Source organism: Pocillopora damicornis, chromosome 11 (assembly GCF_964200805.1).
Source record: "Pocillopora damicornis chromosome 11, jaPocDami1.2, whole genome shotgun sequence".
In the NCBI taxonomy this organism is placed as follows: Eukaryota; Metazoa; Cnidaria; class Anthozoa; order Scleractinia; family Pocilloporidae; genus Pocillopora; species Pocillopora damicornis.
This window is the reverse complement of record NC_142680.1, coordinates 21,209,917-21,229,546: the sequence shown is the minus strand read 5'-3', so window position 1 is coordinate 21,229,546 and position 19,630 is coordinate 21,209,917. Positions and strand designations below refer to the sequence as shown.

Sequence of the window (19,630 nt, the reverse complement as noted above, 5' to 3'; positions counted from 1 at the left end):
GGTGAATTTTGTAAATTTAACATAATAGGCGCTATATCCTATACCCGGCATATCAACTCTTCACCCCGATTTTACCGTATTTCAAAGAGAAACTAAAAAATGGGGTGAATTTTGTGAATTTAACATACTAAGCGCTATATCCTATACCCAGAATATCAACTCTTCACCCCGCTTTTACTGTATTTCAAAGGAGAAACTAAAAATGGGGTGAATTTTGTGAATTTAACATACTAAGCGCTATGTCCTATACCTGGAATATCAACTCTTCACCCCGATTTTACTGTATTTCAAAGAGAAACTAAAAAATGGGGTGAATTTTGTGAATTTAACATACTAAGCGCTTTGTCCTATACCCGGCATATCAACTCTTCACCCCGATTTTACTGTATTTCAAAAAGAAACTAAAAAATGGGGTGAATTTTGTAAATTTAACATACTAAGCGCTTTGTCCTATACCCGGCATACCAGCTCTTCACCCCGATTTTACTGTATTTCAAAGGGAAACTAAAAAATGGGGTGGATTTTGTAAATTTAACATACTAAGCGCTATATCCTATACCCGGCATATCAACTCTTCACCCCGATTTTACTGTATTTCAAAGGGGAAACTAAAAAATGGGGTGAATTTTGTAAATTTAACATACTAAGCGCTATGTACTATACCCGGCATACCAACTCTTTACCCCGATTTTACTGTATTTCAAAAAGTAACTAAAAAATGGGGTGAATTTTGTAAATTTAACATACTAAGCGCTATGTTCTCTACCTGGCTAACCAACTATTCACCTCGATTTTACTGTATTTCAAAAAGAAACTAAAAAATGGGGTGGATTTTGTGAATTTAACATACTAAGCGCTATGTCCTATACCTGGCTAACCAACTATTCACCCCGATTTTACTGTATTTCAAAAAGAAACTAAAAAATGGGGTGAATTTTGTGAATTTAACACACTAAGAGCTATATCGTATACCCGGCATATCAACTCTTCGCCCCGATTTTACTCTATTTCAAAGAGGCTGAAAAATGGGGTAGACACAAAAACAGACTGAAAAATGGGGTGAATTTAGTGAATTCAAGGGCTTTCCAGCACTGTCTGCAATTTTCAAGGACTTTTAAGGCCGTGAATTTTTATTTTGACATTCAAGGATTTTCAAGGACTTTCAAGGTGAGTGCGAACCCTGTCACTATTGTATAGAGACGCATGGGGGCGTGGTGGACAAATTGTCACGGTATGCGCTGGACCAAAAAATATACCTTATGCCAGGTTAGTATGCACTGGGCCCAAAAAATAGGTCTTGTAAGGGCACTGCGTTATGTTCTTGGGCAAGACACTTAACCTTTACTATGCCTCTCTTCAGTACATGGGAACCGGTGTATTAACTGCTGGGGGAGGGGGAGGGGGTGACCCTGAAATGGACTAGCATCCAGGGGAGAGTCGAAAACACTGGCCGTACTGTTAAGTATCTTCTGAAGACGTAGCATTGGAACATACATTGTCTTATGTACATCATACGCTAAAACGCATCAATAAGTTCATTTTAATATATCTCGGCTATCCTATTTATTGATATGTACAGTGATTTATCAGAGTGTGTAGTAGCAAGTGACAGTGGAGGATCCTTCGTTCCTATCCTAATCATGATTTTGCATTTTAAATAGAATATAAGTCAGCAAGATGTAACAGATTAGTATCGACTAAGAGAACACAAAATCATGAGAAAAGGAAACGATAAACAGACTTATGAATTACAACTTTGGTTATCTTATTCCATGCAAACTGCATTTTTTCTTTACAATAGGGAATTTACGCAACCACAACAGCGTTGGCAACGAGAACATTGCTTAAGAGAAGGGGAGGAAGAACACTGCAGGGCAAAGACCTGCACATGTGTTTTGCAATCTGCTAAACTGTACAAAGAAACAACACGAATAACCTCAAATAAAGCTTTATGTCTTTGTCAGCACCATTCTATTAATGTAAATAGTTTCAAGAGTCTCAATGAAATTTCCAGAAGGAAAGGTTAGCCTCCCACATTGCATTTTCGTTGTCGTCCTCTGTGTGGTTGCTTAACTTTACAGTGAACCGTTACATACACCTTATTGGATGGTTTAACGTATAATACGCGCGGGTATCGAGCTAAATGACCGGACGTATTACATGTTAAACCATCCAATAAGGGATTTATGATTTCATTATTGCGCCATTTTCTAGCATTTTGGCACCTAGTTTTTGAAATACAACCTCCATCGCCTTAGAATCTTATCGATCTTATGAAGCGTGCGCGAATGACGAAAACAACACAAACAAAAAGAATTAAATGTCCTCGCAAGTTTCCTTCTGTTGAGTTAAAAAAATGCGTTCCCGTCGAAAGGTCGTCGCTTAAAAGTCAAGCGTAAAGGACGTAAACAAGTCAATTTTGCTCCCTTTTGTCCAACCATTTTGTTGCTCTACGCTTTCCGTCCGTATTTGCTCTGTTCTAAAACAGTCAAACCGGAGCATTACAGGCTCATGATTTGCGCGTTCTCATGTCCAAATATGGTAAAATGGCGCAATAATGGAATCATAATGTTTTCACTTTCTACTTCGTAGCTGTCTCTCCCTGGACATTATTGTCCCGGGAGAGACAAACTTGTCGGGATGAAGGGCATCCTTTAAACCCTGCGTCTCCGAAAGGTTTTGTTTCGGCCGGGCAGTTTGCAGAGCTTCTCGTCGCGGTTGGATGTAAGCAGTCGGCCAGGCGACAAAACTCCCTTCTTCTACTTCCCCAGAATGGGTGGGATATTCTTGCCATGGCTCCACTTTTCCCTTTGACAAGATATCCTGTATCATCACTGCGGCCCATCCGGTTTTCAGTGCCCGGCCGTGTACCATGGCTTGAGCAGTTACAACACCCCGACAAACGAGTTTGTTGGAGTTGTCAAACAGCTCAACTTCATTACCTAAACCAGACAAAGAAGTATAAATTAAATTGACTGAATTGCTCAAATAAAATGCTAAGTATAGTGACTAAAAGACAGCAGTTTCCTATTGGTGTCACTATGATTGTCCAGTCCGATTAAAAGCCGGAAAAATCAAGTTCAAAAATATAAATATATAATTAAAAACAAACACACAGGAACACACGAGCAGTGATAAGTACGGCGTTTTTTAAAATCAAATCGTTATTGTGTTGTAGTTCTGTCTATCACCGATGAACTATATTTTGTGTGTGTGTGTGTGGGTGTGTGAGAGTTTTAGCCATACACATGAATAAAACACACCTTCACTGGCACCAGTGGAAGTGTCAGGCTGCGTCTGAGGTGCAGTCCCCTGTGACGTACCAGGTCCATTTTTTGGATTAACCTCTGCACCTAAACACCGAGAAGAAGAAAACGGTTTTGAAATCAAGCCTTCGTCCAGTGTAGTGATCATAATGTGGCTTTTATACAAGTCATATTCCTTTTGTTTGCAATGTTTATTGTTATAACTTGATTGCTTGTATTTGAATATCAGTCTTTCTCAGTAGTATTTTGTTTCATTGTATTATTATATCGGGTTCCAATATACAGTATATAATTACCACATCAGAACAATATACTAGTCAGAATAACTTAGGTGAGTAACTTTAAAAATAAAATCTACTCGCTCTTTTCTGAGAGTAATGTTAATGTCCTTCCGATGCAGTGTATCTACGCGTTCGACTTAAAAAGCTAGGTGAAGACAATTTCTAATATACACATTTTTTCTTATAAGAACGTATAATTTTCGAGTTGAGGCTAAAAGAAAAAAAGGGCAACTACCTTGATGATGTTCGAGGAAAAATCGCGAATAACCGGCGAGAAATCAAACGGAATTCTGATGTACACTCTATTTTTTTCTTATAAGAACATTTAATTTTGGAGCTGAGGCTGAACGTTCTTATACTTCTAGTTTTGCGGTTTAAGGCTGAAAACGTTCAAGATGTTCTTAAATTTACATGGTATAGTATTGTACCACCGTGTACTACAAACTCCAAGCTGAAAGAAATACACGGTCAACTACCTTGGTTAATCCCCGCCTCAACGTTCTTACAAAGAAGGTTCTTTTAAAAAAAGAGAGTGATTACCTGATTTCTGAGAAGTTTTCTTCTTCTTTTGCTCCTTCTTTTTCTTCGCTTTTTTTTCTTCCTGCTCAGCCATCTGTGCTTTGCCTATTGATTTTTAACATTGTCAACACCAAAACCATACATTGTCAAATACTTTCCATACATTAAATTAATATATTAAATTACTACCCTAGCTTCGAGGCTTGGGGTAAAACGAAAGAAATGATTTATACCAAGAGAGGATTAGCCGTGTTTATACATGCCCCAACCTCGATGCGACATGATATTTCTTTTTTTTTCCACTGAGCCGCGAAGCAAAATTATAATTTTGACATAGAGCTGTTTTGAATTCACTTAAGTGTCGAAAGTAAATTCGCGTTTGCTTTGGTTTTGCATTTCCACGCTTAGTGATTGGTTTAAAAATCTCGATCCACTTTCTCGGGCAATCAGATGTAATAAACCACTTCGCGTCAAAAACATGTATTCCTTTTAGTTTTGCCTGGTTCACTGGATTACCATTGTCCTTTGTGATTGGTCAGAGCGATTACTTTGATTTCAGTTTTTACGACACTAAATTGAAAACTGCTCTTGCTATGGAAAATTGCCTATTCGATGTTGCTATTACCTACTTACTTAATTTATTCACCATGGTAGAGACCACGTAATTGGTGAATGTGGCGTCCTCTGCCATATCCGACATTTGGGGAGAGTACAGCCTCTCGGGAGCGCTCGCGCAGTACCCAAGCCAAACGGAAGGGCACCCCAGTTGATCGAGTCTTTGCATCTGTTGACCAAATGAAACAAAATTAGAGAGTAATACGCAACAACTTAACTTTATTTCTTGCAAACATTTTTTTCATTAAACAATTAACCGTTTTTTGTACTTGACGGCTTTTATGTCGACACGAATAATACCAAGGATAACAGAAATACAGAGTATCAGTAGTTCCTGTTTGCCTTCAAAGGAAAGCTCGAGGACATACAACGAACTCACTATTCACTATTATAAATATATAATTTGAGTAAATGTTTATCAGTATCATACCTACATTGCGTTTAATAAGTTACTAGGAATTACATTAAAGAGAAACTAGTAAGCGAGACAAAGACGGATCCGATAAAATATAATTCCTCAGTTTAACCTTTGGAGTGCGACACAGTGTCGTACTCCATTTCGGCTGAAAAGCTTCCAACACACCAGCAATTCTTCGCGATTTCCAGCTATAATTGGCGTACACTTTTTTAAAACACAGTCAACGATAAGGACAAACTAGGAGTGAGTACTTACGTTAGAATCTATGTTGGCAACAAGCTTTTTAATCAGTTGTTGCCTTGGGATGCGGGAGTCTGATGGATCGCCAGAGTTTTGCTCCTCTGCTTTTTTGTGAAGGCTTTCCTTTTCGGCATCGTCTAACAGTCTGTACTCAATGTTAGCCTGCTTTTGAACAGCGCCAGGGCCATGCCCATCGGCTAACATCTTATGAGCTTAATAAAGAAATGATATAATTACGCGTTAGATAACTCGTGTGTGAATTTTATGTTTAATGTAATTCACTTGAAATGACCAATGGAATTACCACGGTCATACATTCAGTTGTTTTGTACTGAATCGCACAAAGTGCGCAACAGCATCATCCCAAAAAATGTTTTTGTCTGTGTCTTGTATGAGTGCTTTGATCTAAAAATGATAAAAAATAACTTCACACTAATTAATTCCATTCTTTTCTACCTAATTTAACATCTATATACGCCTATACCCAAATGCAGTAACATTCATGTTAGTATTAAAATATGCCGTAATAAATCAATTTGCAGCGTATAGTTACATACATAAACAGAACACGTACCTTTTTCGCTGGACAGAAACGAACTCTTAAATACAGAGTATCCAGATTTCTTCCTTTTTTTACCCAGCACGTACTTTTGGGCACCATTATCTGGGTCTCTTGGTCCCCTTTTTGTCGCTAATCCACGCCTCTTTCGTTCATTTCCAATCCAATACTTTGAGATATAAAATAACGCATAAGTCAATGGAGTTAAAATATCTCAGGAAAAGTGCATCTTAAATGGTAATTCCAGTGTGTGTAAAACTCATACCAGCAAGGGTATTCAAGCTTGCAGGCTGATTTTCCTTATCATTAATGTGTGGCACATATAGTATATGAGTTCAGTTACCATGGACGAATTATCCAATCATATAAGGAATTCTAATACTGATACCATAGGTATTTTTAATAGTTCAAGTAAACATGTTAACTTGTTAGGAAGAGTGTGCTGCTCAAGGTTAGTTTATATCAACTATCCTAACATACCTTGATTGTTTTCTCTGTTAAACCAGTGGCTTGCACCACTTCCGATAGCTTCTTCTTGTCACCTACACTATTCAGCCCAGCCTCCCACAATTCACGTAAATGATTAAGTTGTTCTGCACTTAATTTGGTAGGTGGCATCTAAAACAGAATAATGGGATGATCGTAATTAACACACAAATTATTGGATTGCACAAAATGAAATAATTGTAGCACAAACATATAAGTGGATTGTAATGAGATCACTGAAAATAAAACACAACTTTCAGTGGATTGTAATGAGATTATGATCATAATTCAATAATTACTATATTGTAGTATGGTATGAAATTATTGGATTGCAACTTAATTATTGTAACCCATAAATTATTGGACGGTCATACAATTATTGAAACCCACAAATAATTGGATTGCTATAAATTATTGGACGGTCATACAATTATTGTAACCCACAAATAATTGGATTGCTATGAAATAATTGTAATCCACAATTTATTAAAGTGTTATGAGATGATTGTAACCCACAAATAATATTGGATTGTAATGAGATGGTTGTAATTCAAAAATTATTGGATTGTAATAAGATGATTGAACTCTGCAAGTTATCGGATTGTAATGAGATGATTGTAATCCACAAATTATTGCATTGTAATAGGATTATTGTAATCCACAAATAATTGGATTGCATTGAGATGATTTTAACCCACAAATTATTGGATTGTAATAGATGATTAAAACCCACAAATTATTGGATTGTAATAAGATGATTAAAACCCACAAATTATTGGATTGTAATAAGATGATTAAAACACACCAATTTTTGGATTGTAATGAGATGATTGTAACCCACAAATTATTGGATTGTATTGAGGGGATTGTAACCCACAAATTATTGGATTGTAATAAGATGATTGTAACCCACAAATTATTGGATTGTATTGAGGGGATTGTAACCCACAAATTATTGGATTGTAATAAGATGACTAAAACACACAAATCATTGGATTGTAAGGGAGGTGGTCAAAACAAGTGAACTTGATTAGGACCCGCCTTGACTAAGGGTGGAGAGGCTATACCAGACACAACCAATCTTTTGAACCTGATAGAGTACATGTTATTAACTTGAAAATTTGAGATAAGATGTTCATTGTTTGTGTGCATGAAGCTTGCATTAACAGGCAAACTGCACAAAGACATTTAAATCTTTTTACCTATTTTTCACCATGAGAGACAGGGGGCTATTCAAAGGAGACACTATAATTTTTGGTGGGGAAGGGGGGGGGGGGTTAGAAAAGACACCACCAGTCTTTCATTGGAGTGGTGGGTCCTGTCTGTGTATAACAGTTTTGACCAGCTCCCTAATAAGGTGATTAAAACACACCAATTTTTGGAATTGTAATGAGATGATTGTAACCCACAAATTATTGGATTGTATTGAGGTGATTGTAACCCACAAATTATTGGATTGCATTGAGGTGATTGTAACCCACAAGTTATTGGATTGTAATAAGATGATTGTAACCCACAAATTATTGGATTGTATTGAGGTGATTGTAACCCACAAATTATTGGATTGTAATAAGATGATTAAAACCCACAAATTATTAACTACTTAATAACCGCGCTCGAGGGCTTTACTGTCAAATTCCAGACTGAGGGATGATATTTTTGATTTATCAAAAATTTCAGCCAGAAGTCTGGAATTTTACAGTAAAGCCCGAGCAAACAAGGTTATTAAGTTGTTTATTATATGGCTTCAGATAGGCAAAGCCGAAATAGAGAGAACTTCTACATTTTCCGTCGCAATTTTGCTTGAATAATAAAATTGAGAAAAGAAAACTTCTTCAGAACGCATAGTTAAAGAGGAGATGCGTGTTTTGTTCAATTTCTTGCTCTGACTTTTAACGAAGTTTCTTTCAGCAAAAGTCACTAAGTTTGCTAGGTTTTGTAAACAAAAACCGTGGTGGGAAAAATCTGTAATGCCCGTGGGCGTTTACCGGAGGATTACGGACCGCTAATTAACCAATCAGAGCACGTGTACTATCGCAGCCATATAATAATGTGTTGTATTGTATTGAGGTGATTGTAACCCACAAATTATTGGATTGTAATGAGATGATTGTAACCCACAAATTATTGGATTGTATTGAGGTGATTGTAACCCACAAATTATTGGATTGTATTGAGATGATAATGTAATACAAAAATTAATTTAGATTGTATTGGAATTATCGTAACCCAGGTCCATGGTCCACTGTTGTGGACCCAGTCCATGTACCACCTTGTCAGGGACTGTGAAGGTTCATGGACCATATCACTGATGGGCATGATCCCATTGGACTACTCTGGCCTGATAGGCTACTTCGAGCCTGATTTTCTTTTAACACTGCGATTCCTGCAGTTTATACGTATAAGATGCTTGCGTTCAGACTGGATTCCTTATCAGTATTGGCAAGTGTTTCTTAAAGCTAATGTTTTCTACAATGAATCCAAGTGAACAGCACTTTGTCTTTTGCATCCCAAAAGCTATATTATAACTATACTCTTTCCATCTTATTGTACTTGCCATGGAATCATTATTGTTTGAAAAGTAATAAGTGAAAAACTTTAGGAAATACTAAGACTTCAATTGCCAGCAAAATCCTTAAAATACATAAGGTATAGAAGGAAGCATATATAATGGATTGGATTGCAATGAGATGACTGTAACCCACAAACCATTGAATTGTACTGAGATGATCCACAAATTATTGGATTGTAATAAAATGATTGTAATCCACAAATTATTGAATTGTAATGAGATGATTGTAATCCAAAAATTATTTACGTAATAACCATGTGCACCATGTGCAATGGCTTTACTGTAAAATTCCAGACTGAGGGATGAAATGTTTGCTTTATGGACTGAGCCTCTGGGTACGGTCCATAAAGCAAAAATTCAGCGCGAAGTCTGTTAAGTTATTTATTATATGCCTTCACATAGGCAAAGCAAGCGGAATAGAGAGAACATCTACATTGCCTATCATTTACGTCACAATTTCATCAGGGTAATAAACTTATGAAGAAAATCTTCTTCAGAACTCATATTTAAAGAAGAGATACATGTTTTGTTCAATGTTCAATTTTGTCTTTTTTCAACGAAGTTTCTTTCAGGGAAAGTCACTAAGTTCACTAGGTTTTGTGGGGGAAAAAATCTGTAATGCCCATAAACAATTACCGGGGGATTCTGGACCCCTAATTAACCAATCAGAGTGCACGTACTATCACAGCCATATAATAATGGATTGTAATGAGATGATTGTAACCCACAAATTATTGCATTGTAAGGAAATAATTGTAATCCACAAATTTTTGGATTGTTATGAGATAATAGCATTCACAAATGATTGAATTTAAATTAGATAATTGTAATCCACAAATTATTGGATGGTGATGAGATGATTGTAACCCATAAATTATTGGATTGTAATGCAAATATTGTAATCCACAAATAATTGGATTGTAATGAGATGAATGTAATCCACATTTTGGTTTTGTCCTCGGGTACCGGTACACAAGAGCCGATACAAAAGACCAAAAAATACATAACAGCTAACCAATGACTCCTAAACAACGAAAATACAATGGTTATTCCTTTACGCACCGGTACAGCACCGGTGCACGAGGACAACTAGACAGTTCATCAGTTATCTGGAATGCGATGGATCGTTGTGGGACTATATATTAATACACATAAACATGCTAAATGTGACTTTATTTGTAGATTGGAATTTTTATTTTCAGTTCTCGAAATGACAATAATCTTAAATATAAAATAACTGTCATGATATTCATTGTAACTGATGGCGAGATGACTGTTAAGCCGCACATGCATGAATCACTATTGTGAATACTGGTACTTGTAGCCCGCAAATAAATGGCTCTCATTAATATAAATGAGATGCACGATTACTGGATTATAAAATATTGTGATGGTTTGCTTACCTATCGACCCGTGAATTTTTGAGAGGTAAATAAAGGCTTAGAAATATTTATAACTTATCGATCATATCCGATCATCAAATCATCAGACAAGTGCCTCGAACATTAAACAAAGTAGAATACCTTTTATTATTAGTGATACTCACCTTGAAAATGATCGATAAACCAAATTTACGACCAGAAAGGTGTCGGCTAATTGCACAGATAAAGCGTGTGAGCTTGCAAATAAAGGAAAAATATATCTCTTCTGAATCGATCGATCCGAATTAGCGCGCCAGTGATACGTAGATTACACACGACATTTTAGCTACTCATTTACCCCTCCCCCAGGTCTAGATTTGTCAATAGGTCTATCCCGATTACAACGCATTAATTTACTGGTTACAACGTCATTACAAGTCCAGTAGTTACTGGGTTACAACGTGAGGAACGGGTGAACCATTCCAATTTTCGTGCGTGGGAATCGATGACTCACGCCCGAGATTCTCCTGATTGACACGAACACTCATGGTGCCACTTGGAGTTAGGCGCTTTTCAAGTTGAAAGCCGTTCACTGCAACGATTTTGCACTATAAATATGTGCATTGAGGATGTGCAAAACCTTTGAATCAAACTCACCTTTTATTGGTTTAAACACTAAAATTATTTGCGTTTGAACGTGTACGTAACAAAAAGAGCAAGCAAATAAAAATATAATGAGTCTCACTAATAAAAATGAAATGAAATTGGTATATTAGGATTTAAACCCGTTTACAGGTTAAGGGAAACATCTAAGAAGAAACTAACAATTTAGCTTGAGACACGAAAACACGAATATTATGTCATGTGCTTTTTTAACCAGAGAGATGGGGAACGGGCTATTTACAATTGGTTAGAGCCATTTTCTCGGTCGTTCGCATAGATAGAAAGTAATAGAATTCCTTATAGTGCATTCCGATCGCGTGTCTTGAAACCAAAGCCAAAGTTAATACATCGGCCAATCAGAGGAGAGGAAATTATCTCAAAGAACAGATACGAATTCAAAGTAAAACCAAGCAGAACTGCAAAGGTCGTGGAAACACGCGAGGGTACGAGTCGCAATTGGGTTTCGCGTTGCATCTGATTAGTTCCGAAGGGAGCGAGAGTTTAAATTTTCTGAACCAATCACAGAGCGTGGTGAAGCAAATTTCCGATTACTTTCGATTCTCAATCGAAAATTGCGCCAAATAGGATGAGAGGCCGTCACTCCCACCAATCTATACACTCTCTGTTTTACTGCTCTATCATCCATGTTATCACGGCAAAGGTGCTTGTGTAGAGCGGAGAATATTCTTATCATCAATGAAAAGTTTCTGCCAAAAGAAACTCGTCATTTTGAATCTAAAAGTGGTTGTACCAAAGTCACGCAGAAGATCATTTATCATTTCAAAATATTCTGAGTGTTGTGCTCCCATAGACCGATGCACCTTACGAACTTGAACAGTAAGTTCTAAAATGGTGGCAAGCAAGTTCATTAGAGAGATGGCAAATAACACCAGCACGGAAAGCTTTGACAACACAAAGATATAACTGAGATATTGACGCTTCAAAAAAACTCAACTGCGTATAATTAAAAAAGCCAACAAATAAAGTTCTAAGAATATAGTTAAAAGCCAAACCCATCAATATCATCCAGGAATTGATGGATTTGGCAGATATAGCGAGCTTGATGTATCTGGTCAAGGATACAAACAAGAGAATCATCAGAGTCCAACAGGAGGGAAGAAATTTCAGCCGATGTAGGATGGCTTTGTACCCAAGAAAATCCGGAACTTTCTGCAGTGCCAAGATGATGATGATTGTGAAAACAGAGAGTGTAGTAAGCCATGTTATCACCAGTTCTTCGGAATATGGAAACACTGCGCCTTTCTCACAAAAACAGACAGTGGAATTGTCTTTGAAACAATTTACACTACGAATCATGTACACACATGGGCCACCAACATTCCATAGTAACAGCAAGGCAAAGCCTACAGCCCACAGTTTGATGGATCTTTTGTTTTGCCTGTCTTCGTTTGGAAGAGGCAGGTAATAGCTTGAGCGGTGCAGGAGTGATGCATGCTCGTCTATGTCCACACGGGTTGTCATCGTAAAATCTTCCATAAATATTCGTTCAATCACTTCGTTGTTGAAACACAATACACTGATCTCTCCTTAAAAACTGTTGATCCTTTGATCAATACTAAGAGATAAAAAAGAATCAAAGCAGAACTTTTTCTATGTACGTCGTTAGTTTCGCTTCATAGTAAATGGACATGTTGTTTTGATAGGCGCGTATTATATTCAGCACACAATTATTAAGAAGCACTTAACAACAACGATTCAATGCTGTGTAGTTTAGGAATTTTTCATAACAGTAAGACCTGAAGACTACAACACCATCGTACTGAATGAAAAAGTTATGAAGTAAGAGGGCTCTGAACTTTGAGAGAGGAAAGGTGCTAAAAGTTTATTGTGTAAGAGTTCTCTGAGTTAAACTAAGAAAAAAATAAAAAAGATCAGCTAATGCAAATTCCTACCTGGTCCGGTAAATAGGCCAGTCATAGCTTGGCCAGTTATTTTGCTGAAGAAAACAAATCCTAATGTCCCAAACAAACTTATCATTTTAGATGACGAAGACAGACGAGCAGCGAAACAACACAAGAAGCACAACATGAGTTCTGTGCGGAAGCTAGAAATGGTTTTCAATTTTTTAAATGACGTTTCAGGGTAAACATTACGGAACTGATCACTCCAATCGTATGATTGCTTTCTAAATATGAAGTCATTATTTTAGAGAGCAAAGCCAAGGTTATTTCGTCTTTATTAGGAACATTCAGCTGTCATTGCACTAGCAAGTGTGTTTCAGAAAATTCAAAAGGCTTCATTAAAATCAAAAATTTTTTTTTTCTTACCTTGATATTACTCCAATGTTGTGTGTTTGAGCGAAAATCTCCAGGTCTCTGCAGTTTTGGTGAAACTTTTGCAAGGGTCTGCTTAGGATCATGCTTATGACCGAAGTACTATGTTAGCAATGACCGAAAAATCAGAATGACCAGTAATTGTCCGTTGTACCTTTGCGGCTTACACCAGTCATTGCCAAGATTTGTATCACAAAATGCGTCCCTGTTTCATGAATATAATTTCAATTTCTGACGCATTGAGAAATGAGAAATTTAAGGGACTAAAATAGCGTCCACGTTAATCATCTGACAGCAGACTTGTAGTTCAGTGAGATGAGCTTAAAGAAAATCAATTTTGATTTCAATGCAAATTCATAAATCTATTCAGCTGGTGTGTAAAAATCTTCATTTAAGGTTTAACAGTCAAACTGTCGAACTGAACTGTCAAATCTAAATAGAAGTCAAGCTATCACACGAACGAAAACGGATTTGAAGAGAATTTTGGCAGCTCGTTGAGCCCGTTAAGAGCGTCATATGGAAGAAAATGTTTAAACGGTTAGTATTTTAAGTACGCAGTATCTCTGGTTTGTTGTGTTTCATTTCATCAAAAAAAATTAATGCAGAGTCTCGAGTTGACATTAGCTTTCTTATGCAAATATGATACCACTATTAGGATTGGAATCGTTTAAAATGAAGAAAAAAAGAAACAGTTTGCTGATCTTAGCTGAACGTCACGTTAAATGCGAAAGTAGGTTACTGGCACATGTCGAATCCAGTGGCACGAATTCCTTGGTATATAGGAAGGTCTTAAGCGCGGTTATTCTTCCGCGATTATTCCACCTTTGTGATGGCATAGTTCTACTCAGGATGAGGATGGAGATTTACAACTGTGTAACTGTGTTTTGTTGGAGGTATTGCTTAGTGTATTGATTTCTTTGTATGATTGGCAAAATGGGAGTAAAATTTATTATCTAAAGGAAACGTGAATCGAATTGACATTATTCAGAATTAATAATAATGTTCGTGAATGATTTTGTTTCAGAAAAATTTCCCGCCCTTAAGAGTTTGTAATTTAAAGCCTTAATGAACTCGCCATCTCTGTGTCTTCATGTCAAACGAGTCACGACTGCGCTGGAAAATGCTGCGTTTTCTTTGAATGACGCAAAGGTTTTCATCGAGTATTTAATGAACCTTGGGGAAAGACACAAAGCATGGAAAATTTCGAAGTATGTATTCTGTTATGCCGATCAAGGTTACTTAGGGGTAAATATTGTTGTATAGAGCTGTAAAGTAATGTAAACTGCAGTAGCGAGAAGTATAATGCTACCTAGGGGTAGATATTGTTGTATAGCGCTGTATCGTGATGTAGAGTGCAGAAGAGTGAAGTACAGTGGTATCTTGGAGTACAGATTGTTGTATAGCGCTGTATAGTGATGTAAACTGCAGTAGCAAGAACTAAAATGCTATCTAGGGATAGATATTGTTGTATAGCGCTGTATAGTGATGTAAACTGCAGTAGCGAGAAGTATAATGCTATCTAGGGGTAGATATTGTTGTATAGCGCTGTGTCGTGATGTAGAGTGCAGAAGAGGAAAGTATAGTGGTATCTACGGGTGCATATTGTTGTATAGCGCTGTATAGTGATGTAAACTGCGGAAGAGAGAAGTATAGTACTATTTAAGGGTACATGTTGTTTTATAGCGCTGTATTGTGATGTAAATTGTGGAAGAGGGAAGTATAGTGCTATCTAGGGGTACTGTTGCTTTTTATGATCCATCAAATATTTTTGCTCGCGTGCAATTGGTGTAAACGCAGCAAGTGACTAAATATCCCCCAGCTAATACTGGGTGATATCCGAGAATATCACGCAAGCGATATTCCCCAATTCGCAAACCTGACGTCTACCTCGATAAGTTTTCGTTTCAAATTTAATTCAATTCGGTGAGCTGTTCATAAAGATTCTTTCACGAGCGTTGCAAAACAATTGAAGGATAAAAATCACAATAGCCTCCATTTTGCACGAAAATATGTTCGGATATTTGTCCTTGGACATTGTCCCTCGAAGCTCACAGTTTTGGCATTGTGGAATAAATAACGTCCGCGGACAAGTATCCACTATTATTTTCGTGCCAAATTGGAGCAATAGTTTATATAGCGCTGCATGCTGAAAAAAAAAAGACAAAACAAAACAATACAAAAAAAACTAAACGGAAAAGAATAAACAGGCCCTATTAGGTTTCAGTTAGATTTATTTAGGTTTACAAACAACTGAAACCTCTAAGAACACTTAAATTGGGATCAACAGCTGCCACAAAAACACGAAAAGTTAGGTAAGTTCTGATCCTTCTTTTTAAAACCGCTAGATAGTGACTTAAGAGCGTGTCCACGAGAGCACCAGGTAGTCGTGCTACATGCCATCTCACCGATTTCAATTAAACTTTGTCATTTTAAAGGGTCTACCCCAAAACTAAAACAAAACAGACTGGTTTCTGTTTTGGTTTTTTCCGGGGGGGGGGGGGGGGAGATAGACCACCCCCCGGGTTTTTCTTGGTTTTCGCCAAGAAAATCGCTTCAAATAGGTAAAATGTATGACGCTCTCACTCCGATGGTATTTAACTGATTACTTTGAAGATTTTCAGACATATTTTTATATCCTTAGTTAATCGCCGCCGCGAGTATCAGTCAGTTTGATCGACGGCTTGTCAATCAACAGAGGCAAATATACGATGGTGTTTTTAGACTTTTCGATTCATCTAAATATTTTACAACTTTGAGGTCAAATATCCCCCGTTGCCGGAAAGCTACAACACCAATCTTAATTACCCTTTCTAACCCATCATTTCATCTCTGAAAATCATCAAAAAAATCTTTGGGCACTATCGTATTTTTGTCTTGGATGCCTTTTAAAATCTGCGACTGTGACTTGTTTCTATCACCTACACCTGTCACGCAATTCTTGCTCTAGGCGGTCACTTGACAAAATAAACCTATATTTTTTAGCTCTTTATACAAGATGATTGGTCAAGAAAGGTGAAAAATGTGAAAAAATTTCCAGATTTTTTGTAGGAATTGAGGATTTCACGTTTAGAGAGATGCATGTTGACGGAAAATCAATGGGAAAATCGTAGCGTTTCTTTCTTCAGTCGTTTATTACTTTGAAGATTTGGTAAAATCAGGACATGGGGCTCTTGTACAGAACAAAACATTCATTAGTCTAATCTTTGATCGTCTATTATCATTATCGCACAGTTTACAATAAGGAAACTGTAACAGGAGAGGAGATTTTAAAGTCACATGTCGCCTACTTGTTGACACACAAGTTCCCGAGTGTAACAACTTCGGCTTTTCCATACCGCAAATGACGGGAAACTCTGCCCCCCTTACTTGTTAGGAAATATCAATAGCCCCATAAATTCATTAACTACGCCATGTTTCCATGAAATATGACTGGAAAACGATTTTCCACTTTCCACCATCAAGAAATTCCACGTATAGGAATAGTATTTGTAGGGTCACTGCGTGACCTTTTATGAGAAGTAAAAATTGTTCACCTTTTTTTTTTTAAGAAGACACTTCTAGAAAGTTCGTAATCCTTCTGTTATCTTATTTTCCTGTTTTTTGACTGCAAATGTCATCTGCATTTGCTATTATTTTCGCTGATTGTCATGGCCTTTCCTGCGTGCACGTGCGAGCTAGTTCATATACAGGACTCTTTCGAGTTTCTCTGGCTGGTGTCGGGCTTATGTGTGTAGGTCTGGTTCAAAAGATATCTGCACGCTGCAACACGGGTTCCTATGTTTTCTCCTTTTTCTTTATTTGCATTTTCATTCTCCTGCTTGCATTATCACACATTTATGTTTTTTTATTCCCTCAGCACGTTCCTCTCAGATTTGGAAGTAGGCCATGAAAAGTCAATATTGACCAGAACTGAAATCGTTTTCTATCACTATTTGTTTCAGAGAACCCCCGTCATTTGTGACTTTATTTCTCATGAAAATGTGTTTTTATTTGCTATTTATTTCCATTAGAACATGAAACTAGGTCCTGATAAGTTTTTTTGTCGCGTGACTCCCAAAAACTGTGTTTGCGACAACATCAATTGAGAAATCAAAGGCAATTACGCCTGAGAAATTCGCTTCTAGCCTTCTACCCGGAGGAAACTCCATATAATGAAACGTTCTAAGACCTCTGCAAACTAGAGACATTGGGTGATGTTGAGGAGTGAAATATTTACACTAAATCTGTGACCCTTAAACGGATCACGTACTCGTACATGTAAAGTCCGAAAAATGTCACGCATGTATAACACCGTAGGCGCACCTGGCGTATTCTATCCACTGACTTCAATAGTAAAGAGACAACTAATTTACTATTTGTATATGAGAAAGCTTATTTACCCTACTTGAAAAAATCCTTGATGAAGTCTACTATTGTCAGACGAAACGCGTGGGAGATAATTACAAGTTTTTACTTTCTCAGTTGGTGTAGTGATGCTCACTAGTTTGTTCCGTCAAAAATGCTTTTAATGTGAGGTCACGTCGACCTCGACAGAAAAACTAAGCTCACCCTGTCATAATCAATGGTTTGATACCGTAAGTACTTATTCTTTGGAAAATTTTTTTACTGGAGGGCGATGTCGCTTAGCTTGGCGCGTCTTGACTCTGGCCGACGAAAATTATCGAGGTGACTCCATGAAATTCTAGTCAAATGTTTTAAAAACTTTGTCTACCCTTGATTTGCACGCAGAAAAAAAAGGCAAATCCCGAACGGTATTTCAAAACACTTTATTCATTAGTCAATTTATGAACTGTTTCACAGCAGCCCGAGGAAAAAGAAAAAATTGAAACAACCGGCGTATCGGTCATATGAATTCCAATTTTTTCAACAAGGAGTTGGTAAGTTCATTTTTCCCAGTAAATTTAAGTGGGAGTCATTTTTTTGTGACAGCCGATCAAAGATAGACATCTCTGAAACGTCTTTGAAACTCTTTTTAAAAAGAGCGTACACTTCCGGTAATATTTTCCTCCTTCTCGCAACAGCGCAACAGACATTGTTAATCCTATGTAGTGTAGGTGTATCAGTTGTATTACGTCTTCATAATGATGCCATATAAGAAATCGAGTGTCTAAAAAGCCCTCAATTCAATCTAACACTCGAATTGATAAAGTCAAGATGGTGCAGTTGTCTTGTTCATTTGCAACTAACTGCAGAACCAAATGTTACTTTTCTCGCGCTGGCCAGGGACGGCAGCAGCTCATACCTCTAAATTCTTGGGTATACAGCTTAAAAAAAAAAAACATTTGAGAGACGTCGATGTATCCCAAACATGCGTTTCGTCTGAGATGGAGCTTATTCTAGCGCGTATTGGCTTATTTGGAGACTACGAAGGCCGCGATTTCACGATGTATCTCAAATATCGTGCACAACGTGGTGTGAGATTCAGACCTTCGGGTTCGTAAATGCCAGTATCCTCCTCATAAAAATCGGAGACATAAAGTGAGAGAGATATGAATCTGCAGATGGCAGAAGAAATCAAAGCTGGTGGCGAGTCTTTCTGGTGGCGGCAAGGTGACTGTAAACCTAAATAGAACGCCTACTGTAGCTGCTATCTTAGAGTCGACGATGAATAAGGAAGAAGGGCAAGAAGAGCGCTTATCTGAACATCAGTTTTCCTAACTGGTGATTTGTGACTGAGATGAAATTTATATCATATGATTGCTAGGGATACGCAGGTACTGTAGAGGCGCTCACATAGATAGAGGTGGGCGATCCTCCCTCTGACTTAAGAACTGCGACAAGTTTATAGCGCAGACCAACTGGCACAGTTTGAAGCACCTCAGGGTCTCACTAGGCTCGTTACATTAGAAACCTTCAGCACACTAGTCGTAGAAGCGGTTGGTTATCAGCAACGTGCACAGATTTCTGAACGCGGGTCATCACGAGAACTATACCCAATCCGTCATAGACGGAACAAGAAAGCGAGATATTCTTGCTTAAAGAAGGATGTATCAAGACGTTTCAGTCATTGGCTGCCATCCAAATGTACCCTGACAAAGACAAACACAGTGAGGCCGACAAAAAAATTTCGCCTAGGATAAGATCAAGAGGGAATGGAATAAGACCGGCTTGCCATTCTATAGGGGACGGCTACGTTCGAGGTCGGACCTCAGGTAAAGATTCTGACGAACAATCCCTAACTAGCCAAGTGGACTTTTGATGGGCTCTTTAGAAAACATAAAAAACAGCCACCTTTTCTCAGAAAGCAGAGAATTATCTCCTAGACGTGTGCTGGGCAAGGGAGGAAACTAGTAAGGCAACCGCCTCTAATGTGATTTCCCAAATATCGAGAGAGTTTAAGAGACGACACCAGCCAG

General features: G+C 37.6%; 1 protein-coding gene and 1 pseudogene across 1 annotated transcript; both read right to left on the bottom strand.

The window, feature by feature from the left end:
- Window positions 1-1,555: 1,555 nt before the first annotated feature.
- On the bottom strand, window positions 1,556-10,795 carry LOC113681386 (uncharacterized). Its single transcript, XM_089187194.1, has 8 exons — window positions 10,503-10,795; window positions 6,379-6,516; window positions 5,914-6,067; window positions 5,355-5,551; window positions 4,700-4,850; window positions 4,088-4,171; window positions 3,264-3,353; window positions 1,556-2,942 (listed from the first exon to the last, which is right to left on the bottom strand). Exons 2-8 carry the CDS (start codon window positions 6,514-6,516, stop codon window positions 2,575-2,577), a joined length of 1,182 nt encoding a protein of 393 aa, XP_089043320.1. The 5' UTR covers window positions 10,503-10,795; the 3' UTR covers window positions 1,556-2,574.
- An 835-nt stretch (window positions 10,796-11,630) lies between these two features.
- LOC149038186 (uncharacterized) lies at window positions 11,631-12,462 on the bottom strand (annotated as a pseudogene).
- Window positions 12,463-19,630: the final 7,168 nt, after the last annotated feature.